Source organism: Bison bison, unplaced genomic scaffold, assembly GCF_000754665.1.
Source record: "Bison bison bison isolate TAMUID 2011002044 unplaced genomic scaffold, Bison_UMD1.0 scf7180017864381, whole genome shotgun sequence".
Taxonomy (NCBI): Eukaryota; Metazoa; Chordata; class Mammalia; order Artiodactyla; family Bovidae; genus Bison; species Bison bison.
The window spans coordinates 2,064,764-2,076,774 of NW_011494953.1; the positions used below are offsets into that span (position 1 = coordinate 2,064,764).

Sequence of the window (12,011 nt, forward strand, 5' to 3'; positions counted from 1 at the left end):
GGTGCTGCTAAATCAGGAGTGTGGCTTCTGCCCACCTCACATTTAAAACTCCCAACCTTCCACATCATTTCAGAAAGCCTGCCTGGAAAATGTGTGCTGGCCCTCACAGGGTAGCCTGGTTTGACGATGGGGGTGGGGGCATGCCCAATCCAAATGCTGCGAGGGAAGCGGCCTCCACCCCTTCCAGAAGCAGCGGGGAAGCCCTTCCACTCCCACCACCAAGGACACAAGGAAAAGGCCACTACAGGAGCTCGCAGGAAGCCTGTGGCAACAGATCCCACCCCCGCTTCCCTGCCTCTCTTTCCTCCAGAACTACTCCAACTTCCACTCTCAACCACGTCACTAGATTAAGAAGACGGATGTCTGCCACAGATACGCCAGACAAACCCTGGGCCTCTCTTCACAGCCCCTAATTCCCCAAGGTGGTGTCAGGAAAACTCAACACTTGCAGAAACTTCTCTGCAGACTGTTTGGTTTCTTTCACACCCCAGGCCGAGGAGCCAGTGCTTATTTCACAGGAGTGAAGAAGCCTCTGTCTGTAAGTGAGGTTAACACCCACCAAAGGCTGGATTCTTTCTGGTCTCTCTCAACAGCTGAGCATCGTGATTTTGCTAATTAAGCCGCTTTCTTCTCCTTAATTAGCTGCATGTGAATCTTGTTGGGAAGTCTTGGATCCGTGAAATAGTTTAGATTCAATCAGGAACCTTGTGAGGCTGTAACGGACTCCCAGGGCTAAAAGGACCTAAGAAATCTGTCGGCCTAGCCCCTTCCCTTTTAAATACCATTGACCTCAAGCCCTCTCAGGGCAGCGGAGCCCATTACAATCACCTGGGGAGCCTTTAAAACAGTGGATGCCAGGCCCCACCCCAGACTAATTAAATAAAACCCTGGGGTGGGCCCGGGCATCGGTATTTTTTAAAAGCTCCCCAGGTGACTTTAATGCACAGCCTGGGCTGAGAACCCTGCTTTAAGATTCCCGGGAAAAGAGCTGCCTGTCTGTCCCTTTGGGAATCTCAACATTCTTAACCATCTTTACCACGAGGAAGTTCTGCCTCATTTCTTATCTGTCCTCATTCTGAGGAAATAATATGGAGGAAAGAGCGTTTTGAAGAAAGCTCCCTTGGGAGACATTGGGTGAAGTGGTAGCCCAGGCTCTGCCTTGTCCAAGTCGCAGTTCACAGGAACACTCCTGGTGCGCGTTGATCACTCACCCCAAAGGGATGCTGCCTTACTCACCTGCGGCAAATTCTGGAATGTTGTCTGGTCTTTTCAAAAACATTTCTCTGGAAAACAGCAAGGGGTACGGGGTGGAGGTAAAGCAGGTCCTGAGCTGTCTGTCCGCCGATGACCTGAGACACACCTGTCGTAGCGGGCAGAGAGCCAGAGGCCTCCTGCCAAGGACCCTTTCCGGTGTGATTCTCCTTCAAGTCAGGATCCGGGGCCAGAAGCAAGGAGCCTAGGGAATGATCAGCTCACGAGACAGCGAGTGCTGTAGCCAAGTGAAGCTTGTCATTCACTCGACAATCATTTCACAAAACCAAGGCCAGGCCAGGGTTGAAGAGCTCGCTGCCTCGTCCCTGAGGGTCTCACGTGTGGGGGACAGGTGTGGCACCCACAACCTTCTGAGGAAGAGCAACCAGAAATTGCCACGGGTGGGGCAAGAGAGCACAGGAAACAAAGCTGAGCAGACAGACGTGAGGCAGCTGTTGGCCCGGCAGGCCCATGGACGCTGTGACGACACCCGCAAGGCCGGCCCACTGGGCAGCTGAGACTGCCTCACATCCCACGGAGTTTTATGGCTCATAAAGCAGGTCCACAGATATTACCTCACTCTCCAACCCCGTGAAACAGCAATGACTGTGCCCCGTTTTACACAGGAAGAAACCGAGCTTTCAAAAGGTTGACCATTTGCCCAAGTTCATGAAGTGAGTAAATAAAGGAGAGGAGCCCCAGGTCGTGTGGCTCCAAGGCCAGGGTTCTGCAACATAGCCTCGTGGCTACAGCTGCCCTGCCTGCCCAGGAGGCCCCTGCCTTCCAAGTTTCGACAATTTTGCTTCCCTTCTTTTCCTTCAATTCAACTTGACAACTGCTGAGCACAAATTAGGTGTAAGTCACTATATAAGATATGAGGGATTGATTTTAAAAAGATAAATACAGCCCCACCTCAAAAAAAGGACAGTCAAGCACAAGGAAACGGGTAAGTTCCCAAAATGTCAAGTAACCTCCAGGTAGTGCTACAGGAGGGTTCAGAATAGTGTGCTGAGAGATCAGAGAGAGGGCAGCCTCTTCAAACAAGACCCCCCAGGTCATCACACAGCATCTGGCATTTGAGATGTGTACCTTGAGGTACACATGGGACAAAGGCTGAGGGACAAGAGCCTTCCAGAACAAGGAAGCAGCAGGAGCAAAGGTCTGGAAAGTCAAGGGAACAGCTCACATTCTATTGAGAGTGAACTCCTCCAGGGTAGGAACCGCGTCATCTCCACTTTTGTTTCCGCACTGCCTAGAAGAGCGCTCAGTGAAACAACCAGAGGGGTCCAGTCTGGCTAGAGTGGGGGCACGTGCAGGAAATAGAGGAAAGTGAAGGAAGGCCTGATATGGAAGGCCTTAAAGGCCAGGGAGAGACATTCCTACTCAGTTCAAGAGATGATGTTGTTAGTCACTCAGTCGTGTCCAACTCTTTATGACCCCGTGGACCACAGCCTGCCAGGCTCCTCTGCCCATGAGGATTCTCCAGGCAAGAATACTGGAGTGGGTTGCCATTTCCTTCTCCAGGGGATTTTCCTGACCCAGGGATTGAACCTGGGTCTCCTATATTGCAGGCAGATTCTTTACCGTCTGAGCCACCAGGGAAGCCCAAAAGAGGTGATGCGAATGGATAAATAAAGTGTGGTAAAGTGCTACCGTGGAATACTGCACAGCAAGGAGAATGGAGGGGCTGCAAGATATTGCTGAGCAAAAGAACCAGGCACAAGAGCACATACTGTGGAATTCCATTTATATAAAGGACACAGAGGACTTCCCTCATATCTCAGTTGGTAAAGAATCCGCCTGCAATGCAGGAGACCCCAGTTCGATTCCCGGGTCAGGAAGATCCCCTGGAGAAGGGACAGACTGCCCATTCAGGCACTCTTTTGCTTCCCTGGTGGCTCAGCTGGTAAGGAATCCACCTGCAACGTGGGAGACCTGGGTTCAATCCCTGGGTTGGAAAGACTCCCTGGAGAAGGGAAAGGCTACCCACTCCAGTATTCTGGCCTGGAGAATCCCTATATAGTCCACGGGGTCGCAAAGAGTCAGACACGACTGAGCGACTTTCATTTCACTTTCAAAGGACACAGAAAGGCAATATGAATCTGAGCAATTAGAAGTCAGGACACACACACACACAAAGAAGTCAGGATGCTGACTAACTTTTTGGAAGAAGTGACTGGAAGGGGCCACAAAGGGTCTGAGGTGCTGGTCAGATTCTAGTTCTTAATCTGGACACTAGCACCATGTGTATTCTCAGCTTGTGAAAGTTCATGCCACTTTTTTGGTATTTTATATTTCAATAGAATTTTTTAAGGTGATATTGTGGATCCACTGCAGATTTTTCCAGCCAAGGAATGATATGATTGGTGCTACGGTTTGGGAAGATTCATCTGCCTGGCTGTTTACAGAAACACCTAGTAAAGCCTTCCTACAATGTCACACTTTGTTTCCTACCTCCAGCCTAAAACCTGAGATCTCTGGGTGCCTAAAAATAGGTTAGATCCCTACTCCTTCCATTTTTCAGCTTCCAAATTCAAGGTATGAAGAGTTCCGTACACTGTATATATAAGTACAGACCAGAAAGCTGTGGCTGAATGGCCATAAATCATCAGGATCTGGAAGAGCCAAGTGGGGAGCCAGTTTCCCAACAAAAACGCTGTGGGGCTTCTCACGGCTTGCAGTGAGTCTACAGCAGAGACCTGAGGCCAGGTGAGGACAGGCACGCCGCCTGGGACTCTGTCCCCGCTTCTCCCTTCCTCTTTTCTCATAGGAAGGACCATCAGAAGCATCCAGGGCCGATGACAGGCTGATTCTGGTTCATTCTGGTACCATCCAAAGGAAATAACAATCACACACACACACACACACACACACACACACGCCCTGAAAACAAACCCTCAAACTTCAAACACTTCTGCTTTCCTCCCACCTCCTAAAGGCCTAAAGGGGGCCAGGAGGATTTCATGAGAGGAGCTTGAGGGACAGCAAAAGGAGAGGCCTCGTGGCCCACCTGGCCCAAGAGGGGGATGATAAGGAAGGAGAGGGAAAATTGCCTGGGGCTGTCCTTGCAGACACCAGGCTACTCCTGGAAACTGTTCCTGGGCAGAGAAGCAGAGCCATTCCTGCCATGTGATTAAAACAGTGCCCTCTTCATTCACTACCCCCACTGCTTTTAATCCTTTTGTCTGTGAACATTGCAAGTGAGATATTTCAGGTTTTACCATCTATTCCCAATCTCCATGCTGGAATCATTCCTAACTTGCATTGTGAGCTCCCCAGGACAGGACAGATGTCTTCCTTTATCTCCCTTTAGAAGAAAAGGTACAGAAAGTGATGGCCCGATCCCCAGGGCTGACACTTCCAGAGGACCCCTAATCGATCTTTTGGCCAAGCCTTACCTCTAGCCTAAATAAAACCAAACTTCTCAGATAGGTTTCGATTTGCCCCTTCCCCTTCCCCTATCTGCCCCCTGAGACTCCACTGCCATTTGGAGAAATGGCTAAAATATGAAGAACAATGAAGCATGAAGAAAGACACCCCTCTAGGCCTACTTTTAAAAAGACAGGGACTTCCCTGGTGGTCCAATGGTTACCACACTTCTGCAAAAGGGGGCTCAAGTTTGAGTTCGATCCCTAGTCAGGGAACTTAAGATCCTGCATGCACTCCGGTACGAGCGAAAAAATAAAAATCTTTAAAAGACAAAGGAGAGCACAACTTCTGGCTCCCAGCTCCTGTGTGCTTACAGTGAAACGCAGTGGAAAAACCAGGGGTTTGGATCCTGGTTCAGCATATGGGTAAAGTACCTCATGCGTAAAATGGAACTGATAATAAACTATCTTTGTAGAGCTGCTGGGAGAATCAGCACAAATGTACCAATTTGCCATACACTGTGTGGGCCCTGGGGACAAAACCATGGCTCTACTAGCTTAGAGCTTTGGTCCAGGGAGAGAGACAAAAGATGGACAATGCAATTACACTACAGTGTGATAACTGCTAATGGAGGAAACCAACGCAGTGCCTGGATATGGAAGCCATTATTATTTAAATCTTGTCTATTTGTCTGTAGCCAAACAGTATTTCTGAGATAGCTCTATTGTTTCCATCCATTGGTGCGCCATGATTTTTTTCCCTCCTCAGTTCCTTGCTTTTCATCCCATTAGGAAAATTTTCCATTCAAGCAAATGCCACACTGAAAAGCAGTGTGGGGGAAGGGAAAAGGTCTCCAAGATATGGTGGAAAATGGTTTTCTTTTCCCCAGGACTTATAGGGGAGTGGCTTCCAACCCTTGGAGTCTTTCTACTATGTTCTCTGGTACATCTGAAAGGCCAGACAGCTATAATTCTTTTTTTTTTTTAAGTTCTAATGATCTTGTTAAATACCACTGTGGAGAATAGTGTTCTACACCCAGTAGCTGTCTGCTGAGTTTCTCAATGCCAAATTCCTTCTTCCAAGTGTCAGAAGGTATATATTTATCTTCACAGCTAAAATGAATGCATATTAATATTTCTGAGATAACTGAAGGAAGCCTCTAGAAATAACAAGAAAATCCTGGGTGTCACAGGCCCCAGCATTAGAAAACATTCCATCTTAGGATATTTTCTAATCTTCAGACCCTAAAGGAAGCAACAAGCTGTGTTTAAACAAAGAGGACGTGACTCACACTCATCTATCCCCAACGAGATTTGGTAAAAATTTACACTATTTACTCAAGGCCAGTCTGGAAAACCACCTACCTGAAGAAACCACTTATGAGCAACTCCACTTCTTTGTGGGTCCTAAGGTACTTTTCATTAGTAATCCGAGTTTGAATCTGGGGGTCAAGAGCAAAAGGTCACCCTCCATGAAGAGAAAGATTTCAGGGTTCCAGGCGGAGGTGCAGAGGGCTTGGGGAAACAAGGGGCTCCCTTAACCCGGGTCTCTTCCCAGGATGTTTGAACAGTTAAGCCATCTCTCTTCTTACAGATTATTAACATCTCCAGTGCTGTCTCAGGCTCAGGCTTAGGCGCCTTAACTAAAGTCGGGTGTCTACCGTTGGGAAGTTCTTGTTTGTATCTAAGTTAAAGTATCCGGCAGTCAATTCGGTCCATTTTTCTGGTACATTCCTATTTTAGTTCTTTTTGCACTTTCAAGCGCCTGCGGGGATCTGTTCAAGGACCCAGAAGCCAGGGGTCCGCCGGAGGTGTCCCCATCCCGCAGCCTTCCGCCCCTTTATCTGGGCACAGGCTCCCGAGTCCCTTCTCTCTGGGGCCCGGCCCTCACCCGGGGAGGAGCTGCACTCGGATGGAGGCGGGAGTTGGGACCGCACCCACCTTGAAGCCGCGCAGCTTCTCCAGCTGCTCTGGGCTCAGTGTTTCGGGGTACAGCCCCTTAATCGTGCCCGTCAGGTTCGCCATCTTGTCGCGGTCGTCAAGGCGACGGGCGGCACAGCAGGTGAGGACCCGCCCCCAGCCTGGCCCCGCCCTCAAGCCCGGCCCTCTCCAGCAGGGGGCGGGGCTGAGAGAACCAATAAGGGGGCCATTCTGAAGTCAGGGAGTGAGCTCCGGAGGGATTCTAAAGGACCCCCTTCCGCAGATTTGGAGACTGGATTTCCAGCTTGACTCTGTGTGAAAATGAGTCCTTCTTCTTGACCCCACCCAACCTCAAATAGTTTTTTCTTTAACTTGAGAGCAAAACTGGAAAGACAACTGTGGAAAATTCTTAGAGATGGGAATACCAGACCACCTTACCTGCTTCCTGTGAAACTTGTATGCAGGTCAAGAAGCAACAGTTAGAACTGGACATGGAACAACGGATGGGTTCCAAACTGGGAAAGGAGTACTTCAAGGCTGTATATTGTCACCCTGCTTATATGCAGAGTACATCATGAGAAATGCTGGACTGGATGAAGCACAAGCTGGAATTAAGATATCCAGGAGAAATATCAATAACCTCAGATATGCAGATGACACCACCCTTATGGCAGAAAGCAAAAAAGAACTAAAGACTCTTGATGAAGGTGAAAGAGAAGAGTGAAAAAGCTGGCTTAAAACTCAACATTCAAAAAACTAAGATCATGGCATCCGGTCCCAACACTTCATGGCAAATAGATAGGGAAACAATGGAAACAGTAACAGGCTTTATTTCCTTGAGTTCCAAAATCACTGCAGATGGTGACTGCAGCCATGAAATTAAGATGCTTGCTCCTTGGAAGAAAAGCTATGACAAACCTTAAAAAGCAGAGATGTTACTTTGCTGACAAAGGTCTGTCTACTCAAAGCTATGGTTTTTCCAGTAGTCATGTATGGATGTGAGTTGGACCATAAAGAAGGCTGAGCACCAAAGAATCAATGCTTTTGAACTGTGGTGTTGGAGAAGACTCTTCAGAGTCCCTTGAACTGCAAGGAGATCAAACCAGTCAATCGTAAAAGAAATTGGTCCTGAATATTCATTGGGAGGACTGAAGCTGAAGCTGAAGCTCTGATACTCTGGCCACCTAATTGGAAGAACTGACTCATTGGGAAAGACCCTAATGCTCATAAAGATTGAAGAGAGGAAGACAAGCGCATGACAGAGGATGACATGGTTGGATGACATCACCAACTCAATGGACATGAGTTTGAGCAAGCTCTGGGAGATGGTGAAGGACAGGGAAGCCTGGTATGCTGCCGTCTATGGGGTCACAAAGAGTTGGACATGAGTGAGTGAACAAAAAAAGAGCGAAACTGGAAAAGGGATTCCTTAAGGCAAACTCTCCTAGAATTTGGTTCCTGACCCTCTCACTTAAAGCCTTAGTAGTAGTAAAGGAGAATCTAGGCTTCTTCCCTTTCCACTGGCCCAGAAGCCAAACCCCTCCATCTATCCTGCAGACACTGAACTCTTGGGTTCTTAACAAAACATGAAAGCACCCTATAGCAAGGAATGAACCGAGTTCTACAAAGGAAGGAACATTCTCAGACTAAAAATGCTGGACAGGACCTGGGGACTTCCTGCCAGAAGTTTCCCATCTTGGACTGACTTTCTTGTGTAGATTAACTGCTCCTTATAAATTCTAAATCATGTCTCCCACTCCCAATGATACACAGGAGGGGAAAGGCAGTTGGTCTTCAAGATGTGTTCTTCTACTAGCTAATTAAGAAGAGAAAGTGAGACAAAAAGTCAGAGAGCTGAAAATAGCACCTAGAAAGGGCAGGAGGCTGTCTGACAATACACACAAGTGCTGAGTTTCTACACCCGCAGAGATCATGCCCAGCAGATTGCCTGAGAGGCAGGGAAGAGGGCGCAAAAGGAGGCGGTCTTTTCAGATTTATGAACAACTGCATCACGTGGCACATACACCCAAGGAGCAAGGAAAGAGCTTAACAAACCCAATATCAGGCCATGGCCTGGGAGGGGTCTCTCTGCCATCTGCTTCTCAGAAAAGACTGAGGAGGGAATTCCCTGGTGGACCAGTGGTCAGGACTTGGTGCTTTTACTGCTGGGGCCAGGTTCAATCCCAGGTCAGGGAAGTAAGATATCACAAGCTGCAGTGTGGACAAAAAAAAAAAAAAGACTGAGGAAAAGAAGTGAAAATGTTGGCAGTTCTCAAGCCAGGAGAAAACCTCCAGAGGTAGATTAAATAGTGGCCTAAAAGCTTCTTCCCAGAAACCCCATCTGGGTTAGTAATCATTTGGGTTGTTTTTTAGGAGCGTGAATTATAGTGAGAGGCTGGCCAGATAAGCTGCCATCTGTCGGAAGTGATTCTTTTCGGCCAAAGCAGAGGTTAATCAGAGGTGATGCTTCTCCCGGCCAAGACCTGTCTCTGCCCACCCCTCCACTCCCCAGAGAAGTTAGTAGTAAAACCTCTAGGTTTGTACCGTCCACTGTGGTCATCACCAGACACCTGTGGCTGAAATTTGCTGCATCAGATGAGCTATAAGTGCAAAGTACCTGGATTTTGAAGACTTTATTTTTTTAATCTTTTGTTTATTTATTCTTGGCTGCACTGCATTTTTATTGCTGTGCGTGGGCTTTCTTTAGTTGCTGAGGGTGGGGGCTACTCTCTATTTGCTTGTTCAGGCTTCTCATTGCAGTGGTTTCTCTTGTTGCAAAGTATGGGCTCTAGACTGCAAGGGCTTCCATAGTTGTGGCTTGAGGACTCAATTGCCCTGCAGCGTGTGGAATCTTCCTGGACCAGGAATTGAACCTGTGTCCCCTGCACTGGCAGGCAGACTGTCAACCACTGGACCACCAGGGAAGTCTGACTTTGTATTTTAAAAATGTACAATATCTCATTATTAATCCTTATGTTGATTACATGTTGAATATTTTGGATATGTCATATAAACTCATTGAATAATATTTTGAATATATCAGTTAAATAAAATATGAAAAGATTTTTCATTTTTACTTTCTTTAATGTGGCTACTAGAAATTTTTAAATTATTTATATATATATATATATCTATCTATCTTGCATTATAGTAAACAGTGCTGGTTTGGACTGGAAAATCTACACGCACACACACACACACACACACACACAATAGGCATATACACACAGAATTCCCTCCACGCCCCCTACCCTCGTGCATAAAATGATTAATGTCCTCCTTCTTCTAGGCTATGATCTTCTTGTGCTTTGAGAATCAATCAAACCTTTCTTGACTGACCACATCCCGTGACCTAAACCCCAAATACACATATGTGGAAATAAGAGAAGCTACTTTCATTTTTTCAAACAGCTTCCCAGGTGGCACAGCGGTACAGAATCCACCTCACAGTGCAGGAGGTGCCTAAGACTTGGGTTCGATCCCTGGGTCAGGAGGATCTCCTGGAGCAGGAAATGGCAGCCCACTCCAGTATTCTTGCCTGGAGAATTCCATGGACAGAGAAGCCACGGCGTCACAAGGAGTCAGATACGACTGAGCATGCACACGAGTGAAGGACCAGTTCTCACTATTGTAGATTGCGTTGGCCTGTCTTACCTCTCCACTTGCGGGAAGGAAGGTTATAGCATCAGTTCTCTCTGTACATTCTTATAGATTCTGCTGCAAAAGTCTTCACTCTTGATTTCAATTAGTGAGGCCAGCAAGTGTTTGGTGACCAGTCACTCTGCCCACACATGCCATCACTACATTTTGTCCTTTCTGAAAAGCATCCCAATTATTTAGCACTTCTCAGTTCCTAAGAATCTAAAACCAGGAGTGTGCTCTCCCTTTATAAAGTCAATAATCTTTTAATGCAGGACATCTTAATGTTGAGTGCAAAAGCACAAGAAAGAGGATGAGCTTGCAGTGGTGGGAAGAGAAAGTACCTTGGAGGAATGAGGAGCTGGAAGCCTCATTTCCTTCAGGAAGGCAATTCCCCAGTATGGGCCTCTGGGTCATTTCCCCCCCCACACACCCCCCACCCCAGCATTTACCTCATAGAGATACCCTCCCCCATGGCTGGAAAGAAAACAGAGATGTGCCCAAAGTCACCTAGCAACGAGGGCCTAAAGAGAGCTCCCACCTCTTTCCCCTAAAGCCTGCCTCTCCTCTCAGACTGAAACCTTCCATCTGGGGACCACAAACTAAACGAAGGATTGAAGACATTTTGCTGCCTTGCAGCTGTCTCCTCAATTGCTGACTGGGAGGAGGAGTGAGGGGAGTTCATTATAATTCGCTTTTGTGAATGTTTAATATTTCAATTAATATGATTAGCCCCAAGCCTGAATGAGCAGCAGGGCGGCAGGTCTGCTGACAAGACACAGAGTAATGAGATCAACAGGGCCATGGGGTCTTCCTAGGCTCTGTCCTCAGAGGGCGAGATCTGTTTAGCATCTCCATAAATACCAAGATCAGATTAGGAGGCAAGGGAAGGAGCAGAGGGGGTGGGGAGGTGAGTGGAAAGTTACTTTTCAGATGTGTTTGCACTCTTGACTCCCTGGCACTGCCATCTCGTATTCTGGCCACTCTGGTCAGAATGCTGGTCAGGTGGTCCTCTACCATCTGCCACCACACCCATTTTAGAGGACCCTACAGGGAGGACCTGGACATTCATACAGTGAAGTATAATCATGTCTGTACACACACACACTTTCTCTCTCTCTCAAACATACATACCTGGAAGAATGTGACTTCAGGCCACAGGAGGGAAGGGTGGAAGGGGGTTAATGAAGGATTAAGCAGTAGAAGAAAGGATATGTCTCACCCAGGGCTCAGATGAAGACACAAGAGGAAGAAAAGCCAGGCTCAACCACTCCCCGCATTCCCACTAGGAGATGTGATAGGGGAGTTAAACCCGTGGATTTGGAACCAGACTGTCCGGTCTCCGGCCTCCGCTCTCAGTTAGCTATATCTCTCTCTAATGCACGACCTTAGGGAATTCATTTAATCTCTCTGTGCCTTGATTTCCTCATCTTTACTGGGAGATAATGATAGAGCCTACATCATAGGGTGGTGCTGAGGGTTAAACAAGTTAGTCAATATAAAGCACTTGAACAATGCCTAGGACATGAACCAACACCATAAGAGCCCTCTAAGCAGTGTTACTATTATTTTCCTTTACAGAATAAGAAGGTGGCCTGCCCAGAGAGCCTAGGAAAAGGGGTGCTGGGATTCAGGTGGGACAGGTTTCAGATGTGGAGACATCAGCCTCATTCTGGGGTGACGAAAGGGTGACAGGAGGCAGGGTGTCCCACAAAAGCTGTGAGCCCTGGTAGGTGAGCACCAGATGGCGGGCAAGGGCTGCCCCGGCTAGGAGGTTTGAGGTCAGCAGATACTCTCTGCATTGAGGGGGAGCTGTGAGCAAGCCCAGTGCAT

At 47.7% G+C, this 12,011-nt stretch overlaps 1 protein-coding gene across 1 annotated transcript; it reads right to left on the bottom strand.

The window, feature by feature from the left end:
• Nucleotides 1–564: 564 nt before the first annotated feature.
• On the bottom strand, nucleotides 565–6,657 carry RIIAD1 (regulatory subunit of type II PKA R-subunit (RIIa) domain containing 1). Its single transcript, XM_010857485.1, has 4 exons — nucleotides 6,561–6,657; nucleotides 5,985–6,061; nucleotides 1,237–1,283; nucleotides 565–686 (listed from the first exon to the last, which is right to left on the bottom strand). The coding sequence occupies exons 1-4, from the start codon at nucleotides 6,642–6,644 to the stop codon at nucleotides 616–618; spliced, it is 279 nt and encodes a 92-aa protein (XP_010855787.1). The 5' UTR covers nucleotides 6,645–6,657; the 3' UTR covers nucleotides 565–615.
• Between the last annotated feature and the right edge of the window lie 5,354 nt (nucleotides 6,658–12,011).

Bases quoted from the DNA above. Each gene is read 5' to 3' on its own strand.
- RIIAD1 (XM_010857485.1), bottom strand. From the start codon at position 6,644: ATGGCGAACCTGACGGGCACGATTAAGGGGCTGTACCCCGAAACACTG. The intron at 1,284-5,984 runs GTAGGTGGTTTT...GCTGTTTTCCAG, and splicing joins CTCATAAGTGGTTTCTTCAG to AGAAATGTTTTTGAAAAGAC. The intron at 687-1,236 runs GTGAGTAAGGCA...GATTGAATCTAA, and splicing joins CATTCCAGAATTTGCCGCAG to ACTATTTCACGGATCCAAGA.